The sequence below is a fragment of the Alosa pseudoharengus genome, unplaced genomic scaffold, assembly GCF_046254945.1.
Source record: "Alosa pseudoharengus isolate Yale_2024_CS ecotype anadromous, Long Island Sound unplaced genomic scaffold, YU_APseudo_1.1 YU_APseudo_1.1_scf_5, whole genome shotgun sequence".
Lineage (NCBI taxonomy): Eukaryota > Metazoa > Chordata > Actinopteri > Clupeiformes > Clupeidae > Alosa > Alosa pseudoharengus.
In genome coordinates this window covers 3851662-3866028 of record NW_027468837.1, presented here as the reverse complement: position 1 = coordinate 3866028, position 14367 = coordinate 3851662, and the positions used below count along the sequence as shown (strand labels likewise).

The following is a 14367-nucleotide window of genomic DNA, read 5'->3' as shown; positions in this document are numbered from 1 at the left end:
AGATAGATAGATAGACATTTATTGATCCTTTTGGAAATTGCCCCTCTTGCCTCTCATATATCCCTGGTCTCTACATTAACTTCAGTAGTTCAAGCACATTTGCCTTTTTTCTTCTCCAATTTTCATCTAATGGAATTAAGAGCCTTTGTTACATGTCAGGGACAGTCACCAAGAACAATTGTAACTTCAAGGGAAAAGTCCAATGTACAGCAAAAACCATGCAGGATTCAACCAACACAGTGGTAGAAAAGTGTCTTTACAGCATTTGCTTTCACAATGCTAGTGAGACCATTGATGTCACATTTTTACTGCAGCTCTCACCCTGCTAGTGACCTATAACTTAAAAGCTACAAATTTCCCCCGCAAAATGAAGTCTTTGTATAACTTTTGATTGCGTATAGCCCACAGGTGTATAAAATCAAGCACCATGCAGTCTGCATTCATAAACTAGGTGCTTGATTTTATACACCTGTGGCAAGGGACCTAATGAAATCCATGAATAGAAAGACCATCTTCAGTCTCTCTGCCTATTTGTTGTTTGTTTGTTCCACTTGTTTCTGCAGCTGCCATGTCTAGACTCATACAACATGTACTGCAGTAACCAGGTGGCGGCAAAAGCACTGCTGGACCATAAGAAGCAGGATCACCGCGTGCATGACTTTCTGCAGCGCTGTTTAGAGTCTCCCTTTAGCCGCAAACTGGACCTGTGGAATTTTCTGGACATTCCACGCAGCCGCCTTGTCAAATATCCCCTCCTGCTGAAGGAGATCCTCAAACACACCCCCAACGACCACCCTGACCGCCAGCACCTGGAGGAAGCAGTGAGTACTACTGTACACTTAAAGGCTCCCTTATGAGTTTCTTTACCTTAACATAATGCACCTGGAGGAAGCAGTGAGTACACTACTGTCCACTTAAAGGCACCCTTAACAGCTTTTTACCTTAACATAACGTTTCCAAAATCATTTTCCAAAATCATTTTGATCATAACATGACGAACGGCACTTCTGTCATTGTTTTAGTGGCCCTCTATAGGCGATTACCGACCAAGCAACTTTCTGTGTTGCGGTAGGAACACTATATGCAAAGCCAAACTGTTGCAACTCTGCCATCAATCATTATGTTAAGCCCGCCTAACGTCTCTATACACGATGTGATTGGCCCTATCGAAGTTTAATTTCTCCAGCTCGCAAGCCAACGGAGAGTTGCTAGACTAGCCCTGGCAGCAAATTAAAGACGCTAGGGTGCGTCTAGATTTCATACTGCAATGCTACAGGAATTCGGAGATCTCTTTCTACAGACTGCTGTCAGTGCATTCCCTCTATATTATATCAGAGTTATGTTCATACATTGTAGCAAAAGACGCATATTTAGTTTGTTTATTATTGCGCTTCTCAACTGGGGGACCCTGAGAGCAAATCTGCTTAAGTGCTTCTTTAACCACACTCACACACTTAAACAACTACTAACACCTGAAGCAGATGTGTGGGATATACACATCTACCATAATTTGTTCAAAAGCAACCTTTATGGTCACCTCTATCACACAAATACTAACATGTTGAAATATACTGTACTGCACCCTACAAGACAACTTTTTCAGATATGCTTGCTTAAATGGGTAGTTTCACGATCAGCGTAAGTTCTTGACATTTTCTGCATACATGTGTGTGTACTTAAAAAAATGTGATTATGTTGGATAACTGTATGTTGTTATTAATAACCAGACTCATATTAGGATCACCATGACAACTGGAAAAAAGAGCAAAAATGCCATTTGTTGGCACAAAACATCTTTCAGTTTAATTTTTTTACATTTATTTATTTTAACTACAACATTTCAACACATTATATCAACAATTTCTAAAAATAAAACTGGACCACATATGTTACAATTGTGATGTCAAAGAAAGCAGGGAAATATTATAATTAATATTAATTAATAGAAATGGCGAACCTGCACCACTCCCATTCGTGTCCCACATTTCCACAATGTACAACTATTTCAGATTATGTTTTTCCTTTTCTCCTTCCCCATGTCTCTTCTGTCCTCTATAGATGAACATGATCCAGAATATTGTAGCAGAGATCAATGGACAGACAGGGGAGTCAGAATGCCGCTATTACAAAGAACGTCTTCTTTACCTGGAGGACAGTCAAAGAGACCTGCTGATTGACAGCTCCCGTATCCTAACCTGCCATGGTGACCTGAAGAACAACAAAGGAGTTGTGAGTTACTCTCTCTCTCTCTCTCTCTCTCTCTATCCCCCTCTCTCTTTCTCTCTCTGTCTCACTCACAAGCACACAGTGTCATGGACTTAGGCGAAGACTCACAGGATTGTATTTCCACATAAAGGGCGTGCCACGACGAAATAAGTCCAGTGTCGTGGAAATCCATTTTGAGATATAGCGATTTGAATGCAGAGAGGGTCGAAAAATTACTAAAATATGTATTTTCTAATTTCACCATGAACACATTCCTTTACCTCTTATCTATCACTCATTGATATATTTTACTGTAAAAAGACCTAGAAATATGATTTTGAAGGCCAAATGTGTAGACTGCGCATTAAAGTTTGGATAAAAAAGTTGATGTTTTCTTTGGTCAAAAAGTTGGTTTTCTTTGGTTCATGTTTTTGCTTTTGACCTCTTCAAAAAGTCATCATAAATAGGCTATCCACTCGTAATTATTCTGAAGAAATATTCTATTTTAGCCATGAGATTTAGGAGAAGAAACAGCCTAAACAGTTGTTGCTGACCGGATTCCTCACGGAGATTGCACCTGACTGGTCTAATTCAATATGTTTTGGAGTTGCCGGCCTATTTAAAAGCAAAAACATTAGGCTATACATTAAGCATTAGGCTATTTTTGTCCTTGTCATCTTCAGAAGTTGATCGAACATTATAGACTACCTCACAAATTATACAAATGCCTCATGAGTTTTACCGCCTGCGCGAATGGAGCATTAGAAGCTGCGCTGTGTAGTTCGGATCTTTTCGGATTAAACCATAGAGATTCTGAAGCAATTCAATCTTTGGCTACGGATTTCTTTGGAGAACTGACAACAGAGATTGACAGCGACAGCACTGGGGCTATTTTAATTCCAAAGGCAAAGGGAACTTCATCAGGATGCATAGTCTTGTGGCGATTAGTTGAGAGGAAATATACATAATATGCTCATATACTTCACAAACATTAAAGCTGATTTTCTCAAAACTTGCTTTTTTTGCTGAGATGAGGATAGCTTTCACATTTTGGCCAATTTCTCTGGGTTGGCTTAACGGAATTGAACAAACGACCCCTTGTTTTAAACCCTAAGGTCTGTGGATTATGAATATCCAATAAAATTTTTTATTTTGTCAAACTGGACTCATTTTGTGGTGGCACGCCCATATATTAAAATGTGCTTTCCCATTCTCTTACACTCAGAGTTCAGACACACCTATAGAGATGTAGTGGTTGTTGTCACAAATCATATCAGGGTCATGTTGTCAGGAAAACTTCCAATGGAACACCAGTATGTCAGCTTGCGTTTAAACAACTGTTGTGGGAACTGGATATTTGTCTTTGTAGTTTTTTTTTAAGTATAAAGAGGTATTGTTATTTTTTTAAAATGGGCAGTATATTCAGACTGTATAGGCAGGTTGACGCTATCATTTTTCAACGTTCTGGCAGCCTTTTTTTTCCTGTTTAATGGGTTAAATTTGTTACATAACTGCTACATCTCTGTACACACACACTTGCACACTGCTCATTTTAAAATTCATGTGTGACACACTAAGTGTAAGGTGATGGATAGACCAAGGGGTTAGGTGAAGTGGAGTTCATGAGGTGATCAATGTTCACACATTGCTCTCTACCCCTTCTCATGGCTCATTTGTTGTTATGTAAGCTGTCAACTCTAGCCAACTCTATCCTTGTTCCAAAGGATATCCCCTAAACACACACACATACATCATCCACATAACCACGCTCCCACACACATCACAGTCCCGAAGAGTTCTTTGAACATTCAGTCTCTCTCCACATCACAGACATATAGTTTGTGTTCCCACATTAACTTACTAATAATAGAGAAGACTGATTTTATTTTTTCATGAGTGCCAATGGTACAATGCTACTTGCCGGCCCTGTAATTACGTTTGTTCCTTTTTGCAGTCCAAAACGCAAATGGGAAACACCTGGTGGGACATTACCCCCCCCAGGCCACGACGACCTGGTTAACTGATAGTGAGGGCAACAGTGCTTAGTTTCCATGCTGGTTTTAATGAGGAGTTCCCATCTTTGCACAGCATGGGCCTGGCAGTAATCAGTGGGAGCAGCTACAGAGAGGATGTAATCACAGGAGAAGATCCTCCAAAAAGTATTCATCTCATGGTGGTGGAGTTGGGAAGAGTGAGGGAGGGGTGGGATAAGGAGGAAGACACAGCAGCATACCAGAGAAGGAAGAGTGAGACAGTTTGCAGCAACTGTGTTTTTCATGTTGTGTGAAAGCAGAGAGGGAAAAGGGAGATTAAAAGAGTTTGATCATTTCTCTTCTCATGAAAATGTGTACATTAATTCAGTTTATGCACTGAAGGCTCTTTAGCCAGATCAAATAAACAGGTACACTAAAGCAATAGCCGCTACAACACAACTGATGCTCCACCGGAAATATATGAGCTGGCTGAGGAGCCTTCTGTGCCTAATATAATTGGCTTTGCATGCTAGTTAAAGGTCAGTGCTTTACTAAAACCTCTCGACTTCATGAATGAGACTATACAGGTGGAATGATGACCAAACGTTTGCATAGGCCATAATCCCATATTGATTCATTCTTCCTCCTTCTTCCTCCTTCTTCTGTCTATGGCAGCATATAGAAGCACTCAAGCCTTCTAATGGAACCACAGAGTGCTAAATGCATGCTGGCACTTCATCATATTGCATTTGAAATTAAAGGCTTTAGTGATTCTCTCCTCTTAATTCTTAATTCTGTTTTACTTCTTATTTCAGCAACTTCAAAATACATTAACAGCCATGTTGGCTTGTACAAATATTCGGGCCCCCTACTAAATCAGAATTAGAGACATTTTGAGTCATTTTGTAGACATTTTGGGTTCTTTGCAGATCATTTCCAATCCTGAGCTATGTTTAGACTGTCCTCCGTGTAGATTATTTTAAGACATCACTGATTACATGTGGGCACTGCCTGGTATTCCAAAAGTTGCTACTATATCAATCTATTTAGCTCCCCCTGTTGGCTGCCAGTTAAATCTAAAAGCACAGTAACTTAAATTCTTCAATTCACTACAGGTAGACTATACTCTTACACAGTGCCTTTTTGAGGTTCAATAGACTAGTCAGAAAACAAAGGTTGCATGGATATTTTTGGACTTTTTTGCAAATGTAATTTTAATTTCTTTCATCTTCTGTTTTATTTTTGCTGTATTGTTTATTATGACCGCTGCACAGATTTTTTTCTTCCGGATTTTTATTTTTTAATGATTTATTTTTTTCTTCAGTAATTTTGTGTCAACGATTCCTGAGACACTGAAAGACCAGGGTGCACGAAACTTGTTGAGCATGTAGCCGCACAAGGATGACACGGAACCATTGTTTTTTGTTTTCAATCCGTCACCATCATTATGGATCATTATGACACCCTCTGAATGCATGCCAAGTTTCGTGGAATTCCGATCATGGGGGATCATACAATAAATGAATATATGTATACATTTAGTGACTGTACACTGCATGCACACATGCACTCATGAACACACGCAAACACACATAAAGATACATGCACACACATGCAGGCACACACACACACATAAACACACACACATACAGACACACATAAACGCACACACACACACACACACACAAGCAGAGACACACATAAACACACACACACATGCACGCTCGCACACACACACACACACACAGGTACGAATATACACACACACACACATTAACACACACACACACACACACACACACACAGTAGACATTCAGGCAGGCATACACACGCACACACAGGCATGCACGCACAGAGGCACACGCGCACACACACACACACACACACATACACACACAGGTCCACACACACTTACACACATGCATAAACACACACATAAAGACACATGCACACACATACACACACAGTAGACATGCAGGCATACGCACACACACATGCAGGCATGCACGCACAGACTCACGTACACGAGATCTAGCCAGTTGGAGCGCACTACGAATCCGGCGGCCTTGATGTCGAGCTCTCCATTTTGTTTAAATTTAAACCCGAGGAACTGGGGTTCATTCTGGGAAGCGTTAGGTATCTTGCGCCGTTGTAGGTGTAGAAGCAATGATTTGTGTTCAGCTCCCTAAGCGTCAGGTCGTCATTATGGAGCATGCTCAGCAGATGAGCTATCCTGGAGGAGGTATAGAGCCATACAGTGCTCGGGACTCCAAGGCCTTCGCTCTTGCGCGACTAAAAAAGAATGTCCCGGGTTGTGCGGCTTTTTAGACATTGAGCCATTTCCTCACAAGGTTCACTGTTTCATTGTTCATTGTTAACAGGTTTTGTTGTGAAATGTGCACACACATGCAGACACACGCACACACACACAGAATATCAGGACTGAGCGACGGTCATATTTTGTGCCACTTTGGTACATCTAGTGAGAATTCAACCAGAAGAGGGAATCTAAAACAACAAAAAATTCAGGTTCTAGTTCAGGTTCTAGTCTTTTGCATTAATTCGATTGGTTGTTTTTGTAGTGTTTTAATGACCAGTCTCGCAAGCTGAAGCTGAAGCTGGTTGGTACTGGTACTGGTTCTGGCTCTGACACATTGGTATCAAAATGGGAAGGAAATGATGACACTAGAGCTGGAGGAGTTCATTGCTCACCTTAAGTGGAAAATGCTTGGCCAAAAGTTTCTATTCAGATAACCTTGATGAGACAAGCTGACACCTTTGTTCTATTTTCTCTGTTTCTGCAGGACAGGAACCTGCTGGAAACCAGTTTTTAAATTGAGTCAGGTCCAATTAAACTGTAACTTAAAGCGATGGTTCGGAGTAATTTCACCCTAGGGTCCTTTGCACCATGACCCGAGCCAAGAACCTTTCCCAGAACCTTTTTTCCCTTGGTCGAACCCTGGTCGAGTAGCGCTGTCAGAAACTAATGACGTTCTGCAGTCGTGATGGAACCAACTTTTATCTCGTAAATTACCCCACTAATAATGCCCTGAATGGTACAAAACTTCTGCAGTAGTACAACTATGACCTTTAGTCCAATAACAAGGCATTAGAAAGTTCGTAAGTGCAACAGGAGTTTATTTAAATAAGACTTGCCTGATTATCTGCTACTATACCGCTGCGTCGACGTTTCTTCCGTGATTTGGGAAAAGCCCACTGCTAAAACAACAAATCTAATGGTAGCTTGAGACTGACATTGGACTGGTATCAGAACAAAAACTACATTTTATGTGTATTTCCTGTGTACCTATTTCCTGTTTTCTCTGGTCATATTTTAATTAAGAACGTGAGAAATAAACAATATGGTCCATATAGCATTGCTGAAACAAAACATGTAAGGTGCCTGAGACTGTTGCACAGTACTGTAACAGCCATGCAAAGCAATTTAAGTTATTTTATATTTGTTATTTTTTGCTGATATAACTTGGCTCAGCCTATCTACCTTCATCAATAGTCACATCCACGATAAAGTACTTTTGCTGTGACATTTATGCCTGATGATGAATGTTGCATTGATACAGAAAAAACATACTTAGTTTTAGAATGGTGGCTTGAAGTCCCTTTTTATTTATTTCTCAGAAACTGCATGTGTTCCTGTTCCAAGACGTGTTGGTGATCACACGTGCCATCACCCAGAGTGAGCAGCTGTGGTACCAGCTGTACCGCCAGCCCATCCCTGTGCGTGTGCTGGAGTACGAGGACCTGCAGGACGGAGAGATACGCCTGGGTGGCTCCATCAGGGGGGCCTTCAGCAATAACGACAGGAGTGAGTAGACTGGCTAATGTCCACCCACCTACAGCAGCCTCTCTGCATCACCTCGTCTGCTTCTTCAGTCCTGGCAGGAAACACCCCATAATTAGAGACAAATGCATTATAGTCCCTCTTTTTATGAAAGTGTGTTTGAATACTTCCGGGGGATTTTAGAGAGACTGACTCATTTCTCCTCTTCTGTCTATAATTTTTCAGCAAAGAACTTCTTCCGAGTGTCATACCGCTGTGGGGGCCAGCTGCAGTCCCACTGCTTTCAGGCCAGTGATGCCTTTAACAAGCAGCAGTGGCTCAATTGCATCCGGCAGGCCAAAAGTGCAGCTTCCATGGCTGCCGGAGACTTAAACCCCTTTTCCCAGCTGTCAACTGCCCCCTTGAGGTCCTCAGAGCCTGTGTCATCGCCCCCCCACCCAGAGCCAATGGAAGGCCTGGAGCAGAACGACGCTGAACACTCCCATTGTAGCATGGACATCAGTGAGGGCTTGTGCGCCCCCAAAGAACACACAGAGTCGGCAGGGGATTCTGAAGTGTGATCAGCAGTTAGCGATGGATTATACAGACTGTGATATGATAGGATGTGAAGGTGGGATTAAAACCTCGCCATTTATGTATAAGTAAGTATAAGTATAAATACTCTTTTGATCCTGTGAGGGAAATTTGGTCTCTGCATTTATCCCAATCTGTGAATTAGTGAAACACACTCAGCACACAGTGAACACACAGTGAGGTGAAGCACACACTAATCCCGGCGCAGTGAGCTGCCTACAACAACAGCGGCGCTCGGGGAGAAGTGAGGGGTTAGGTGCCTTGCTCAAGGGCACTTCAGCCGTGCCTACTGGTCGGGGTTCGAACCAGCAACCGTCCGGTAACAAGTCCGAAGCGCTAACCAGTAGGCCACGGCTGCCCCCATTTGCTGCCCTCCTTCATCCCAAACTGATCCATTGATATACATGTTCATTATTGCTGCACAAGAGTCCGTTAACTTTGGTGAACTATAGTCATGGTTAGCAAGCACTTCTGTTGCTGTCTTGCCTTTATTTTTCATTCTGTCATCCCTGTTTGTATGAACTGGTTATGGCATATCTTTTGTCATCCCTGTTTGTATGAACTGGTTATGGCATATGTTTGTCTGTCTGTCTTTCTGTCTCTCTATCTGTCTCCCTCCATCTCCCATTTTGTCCTTACTGGTGTTTGTAGAAGAGGGTTGTTGTGGCTGTGGTAGTTACAGTACACATGTGTTTTTGTAGCCCTACAGTGTATTGTGTTTGTAGAGGAAATTAAGATCATTGTTGTATTAGGACCTCATCACACTGTTATGTCCTCACAGTCCCCACCACAACAGCACCCCCCCATGGACTTCTAGGGGAAATATGATATTCTAATATATTTGTAAAAAATGTATATTAATGTTTGAAAATAGTATGTCCACAATGAAATCAACAAGCAAAACATTGTATTGAGTTAAATCAGTGGTTAGCATATTTAGCATGAAGTGTTGCAGAGCATATAGACTTCACCTGAAGCAGTATTTTTTGACAAAAGAAATGTGATCTTAAGTGACTTGGACCCAAACGTGAGGCAAACCAACCAGTAAAAATGTTTAAAATTACTAAGAAATACAGTAAATCAGCTGTTAGCACAGATAGTTGGCTGAAGGCCCATTCCTGGATTTTCTTCTTGCAATTTGTATGTTCAGAAAATAATCAGTATGCTATTTGTCTATATTTGTATCAAGACATTATGGAGGAACGGACACACACACACACACACACACACACACACAGTGGTAAAATGTCCAAAGTTAAGGAAGGAAGGATAAGTTAAATATCACTAATACAGGTGAACTGTTAAAGCTTTAACAACATGAGTTGCTTGATGTACACATGTTCTTTTTCATGTATTTTCCATAGAATGGTGTAAGGTATAGGCTATATCATTCTAGAAAACCCCCCATCTGTGCCTTGTCTTGATTAATGTTTTAAAACTAATGACAGTAAGTGAACTAGCTTAATTAACACTTGTGAATTGACTCTTTGAGCAAGGTGTTCAGAGTGTGTGAACAAACTGTCTATTGTGCCATTTAGCCCTAAAGGCTGGCATGTTCCCAGTGGATGTTCGGTCTGTCAAATGTAGCTTATACAAACCAGCCACCAACCAACTAGCATCATAAAAAAGTGCCAAAAAGTGTTTGTGCCATAAAACTTTGTTAGACTTTACTTGTCAAGCCATACAGTGTTATGCTAAATTTCATGTAAAAAAAATAAAAAAAATCAACCAAGCGACACCTGTAAAGACCATAAAGATCCAAAATACAGTATGCTTTTTTGATGTTATTGTTCTTGGGATAAAATATATTAAATTTATGCATTTGGTTATTTATAGCTTTTTGTTAAGTCAGCGTATTTTGTTTGTTTTCTGCCCTACTATTGGCTGGTGTGCATGTTTCATTGTTACAGAATGTGCAAGAGTAGGGGTTTGGGGAATATTTATGATTAGATGACATGAGTCGTGCATTTTCATGAAGCCATATGTGTTAGACTGCCAATGAACAATGAGTTAGGTGGAAAAAGTTGTGAAATATAACAGGGAAAGTACCAAATAAATGAGACCAACCAATAGTCCTGTATGCTCAATGTGTCTATGTATTTTGGTTAAACTGCCATCAGGAGGATCTGAATGACATCAGAATGTAATTTCACTATATCTGCTGCTGTTTCCACCAAACATACACAGTGTTCACAGCTAGTTGAACTGTGTACAGCATGATCTTTCCATTGAACAATGGTAATTTTTGTCTTCTTTAAAGGAAAGAAATGCACACAAAAAGATGAATCCATTTTTCATCTGAACATTTTTATTTTATTTTAAAGAGCAACTTGCAGGTTGATTTCAAAACTGAATATATACTTCATCTTGTCTGAAAATGTCTTTATAAAAATGTATATGTACGAATAGGGCTGTCAACTGATTAAAAAAAATATATAATTAATTACATACTGTTATTAAATAATTGAAATGAATCACATGCATTCATTTTTGCTATTAAAGTTGCTAGTAACGTATTTTAAACATTTTCAATGTTTCAATTCAAATGTTGGCAGATGAGTGAGAGTAAATCAATAAAAAGCCAAACCAACATTATAGACTTTAAAGCAATCAGTTTCAGGTATTTTGGTGACTCTAGAGCTCCCCCTATAATTACACTGTAAAAAAAAATCCTGTAAAATAACAGTAAAGAGCTGGCAGCAGAGACGGCAGCAGTATACCGTTTATTTTACGGTATTTATGTGTAAAATGATTTTACGGTAGTAGCCTGTAAACCATAAAAACAGTATATTTCTGTTTTTCTATAAATTACAGTAAAGAGCTGGCAGCAAAGACGCCAGCGATATACCGTAATTTGACGGTATCCATACCGTAAATTGGCTTTACAGTAGTAGTCTGTAAATCAGAAATATAGTATAGTATTTCTGTATTCACACTGTTAAAGCAATAAAAACTTAAGGGAGAATCAAAATCAAATACCTTTATTTCAAAGAGCAATGTCAACATGAATATTGCTACTTTCAAAAAATGGAAAAAATGGAAATATGGAATGTAAATGTGTTTTTACATCTTAAAATAGTCCTGTGAGGTAGGTTTGTGTTTTTACATCTTAGTTGTTGTGGATCCAGTAGAGATGACCATCACTTTGGTTGCCGCTGTTCCTCTCTGCAGCATTATTCCAGTGTTCCCACTGTCAAACAACAGCAAGAAATCATAATCAGAATAATAAATAAACTATACAATCAGGAATGTACAGTATATACTCCAAGCTAATGCGTATAAAGTTAATAATAGCAGTTCTCTTGTGGCTTAATGTGTCAATGTCAGATTGTCAAAACAAAGAGAGCGAGATTAAAGAGCTCACCGGTCTATATCAAGTTCCATTCAAGTCAATGAGATTCTTCAGAAACATGGCGACGTGTGTATTGACTGCAGAAGACTTCTTCTGGACGATCACCAGGGCTCCAGAGTGCGACCAATTTGGTCGCATATGCGACCTAATTTTTCAAAAGTGCGACTAAAAAAAATCGGAGGTCGCACCGGTGCAACCAGCTATTCGAGAGAGGTAAAAGTGTCTGCATTGAAACTCTACCTTTGGTTCAATAACAGACACATATTTGGCCAATATCGTGGTTTAAACAAATCACAGATAGTGAAGGGCGGGACCTCCCCTCTGATTGGCCGTGGCCCAGTGCCTGTGTGTAAATTTGAAAATGCGTGTGCTGCAGAGAGAGAGACAGAGAGAGAGAGAAGTCAGAGACCCGTCAGATAAACAGAGTGGATGTAGTTGCATTACAGTGTGGTAACATAGGCCGAGATAAATGTACCCTCTCCCCACTGCCTTTCGGCGGCTGGCAGCAGCAAACCGATCAGATGAGCCCGAGATGATGATCAAGTTTATTGTTGCCTACGATAGGCCTAGTGAAACTTCCCTTCACCAAGTTCAGTCCGAAATAATTATTCACCAGAAAAATAGTTTGAACGTAAACCTGACGTACAGGAATGCCACTTACGCCAAATTTATAGGAGTCATTGCAGATGAAAAGACGTCTTAAAATTGCGAACAATGCATACAATGCCTTCACGAACGACAGAGATAGGCTTACAGATATCGCCGAAAAGGAGTGCGTCATTGACCGCAGTTACATGCAGGGAGTAACCCGGTTTTCAACAGCAATATTCGTTTTGCGCGCGAGTTGTGTAAACTCATTCTGATGGCATCAATCAATTTAATCCGGTATTTGGCGCAAACCGAATATCACTGCTACATTTAAAGCCCGAATATTCCCTGCATGTATAACTGTGGTTATTGTGTACGGTGAATTGAATGGACACATTTAGATCGAGCATCGCCCTGCGGGTTCAATGCCAATTGAAGCTGTAATTGTGCACTGCATGATTCTTATTGTAAATGGACATTAACCAGAAGTCATGGCAACGTGCGAGAAGACATTATTGCTGTATGAGAAGATGTTCTTCCCATTGTGTATTTTGTGTATTATGATTAGTGGCTCATTCAATGATCTTTCTCTCTTGCGAGACAGGAGCTGCAGGCCAACTGGGGTGGCGGGCTATCTCAAGGTGGTGGCGTCCCTTCACTTTTCCTGCTGTGGTGCATCTGAGCATTTGGTTTGACATGTTCACGTGTGGTGTGTCTTAGACCCTCTCTTTTGATATACTCCCCTGCCCCGGGTAAGCTTCAGTCCTGTCCCTGGATTTCCCCAGCTTTCTTCAGCCATTAATCTAACAAGCATATTCTGGTGTATGTGTGTGTGACTGTCTGTGTGTATATGTGTGTCCAGGCCTTGTAGGCCATTTGTCTAAGTGCCGTAGTGGCAAAAGTCTGATTGTCTGGAGAGAACTCCCTCCCTGTATGTTTTTATTATTTGTAAAATAAAGAGTTTATTTTTTTGGAACCACGACTCTGGTTATCGTGTGATCACGAACCTGTGTTGCCTGGTTGGGCTTCAGATCACTAATTATAGTCCAATTCATTGAAGATTCTGAGGGGCAGGGCCTCAGATGGCGTAGTCGACAATTTGTAACTAGAGAGCTAACCTCCCACTTGCCACACAATCATCATTGCAAAATCACATAAAAATCCCCCAGGCTACTTGGAACATCTCTTTATATTGTGCTCAAATACATTTCTATGGAAGATGCTAGCATGACAAGCTGGTTTAGCCAAGGCCTAAAGATCATGAAGGATAGTATGTAAGACATTGAGCCATGAGATGTGCAGTTTGAAGCCCTTAAAAGACGTGCACTGTTAATTTACTCACTGTTGTTTTTATTTAATTAATCTTGAGATGTTTTAAGTTTAAATTTCAGCTCAGTGAAGCACTTAAAGCACCAACACTTCATTAAGTTACTTTTCTTGTAGAATTGTAAATCATAAGTCATAGGACAACCTATATAGGACAGTAGTTAAGGAAAAAAAGTGAACCTGCTGCGGTGTTAAATGCGATGTGGTTGAAAATTTGGGTGCACCTAACTTTTGTGCTGGTGAAAAAAAGTTAGGCGCACCAGTGCAACCAGTGCAAAAAGTTAGTCTGGAGCCCTGATCACACCTTTCTTCTTGGAGACAACCTTGACCATTTTGGCCTTTGTCCCGCTCTCTGGATTTATACCAATGATGCGCCTGAAATGAAAATAGTCTAAGATCAAAGTGGGGTTGCAACAACGTATATTCAATTAAATGCAATGAATTGTTCATCAAATGGAATTAGATTAAAGCCTATAGTCCAACAAAATACCCAGTCTCTGTGTGTGTGTGTGTGTGTGTGTGTGTTGTGGCTTGAAATTTACAGTAAT

General features: G+C 40.5%; 1 protein-coding gene and 1 long non-coding RNA gene across 5 annotated transcripts in view; one reads left to right on the top strand and one right to left on the bottom strand.

Moving 5' to 3' along the window:
• The window catches only part of arhgef3 (Rho guanine nucleotide exchange factor (GEF) 3), a 51346-nt gene extending 40387 nt beyond the window's left edge, over positions 1-10959 (top strand). For all 4 annotated transcript variants that reach the window (XM_076268360.1, XM_076268356.1, XM_076268359.1 and 1 more), the window contains 4 exons: positions 564-821; positions 2059-2229; positions 7818-8004; positions 8206-10959. In XM_076268360.1, coding sequence (XP_076124475.1) covers positions 564-821; positions 2059-2229; positions 7818-8004; positions 8206-8540 — 951 coding nt within the window. In that variant the 3' untranslated portion in view covers positions 8541-10959. The remainder of the gene's footprint in view (positions 1-563; positions 822-2058; positions 2230-7817; positions 8005-8205) is intronic.
• Positions 10960-11518: 559 nt separating this feature from the next.
• LOC143104721 (uncharacterized) lies at positions 11519-12475 on the bottom strand. The gene is made up of 2 exons (XR_012983122.1): positions 11918-12475; positions 11519-11743 (listed from the first exon to the last, which is right to left on the bottom strand). It is a non-coding gene; the product is annotated as an uncharacterized LOC143104721 (long non-coding RNA).
• Between the last annotated feature and the right edge of the window lie 1892 nt (positions 12476-14367).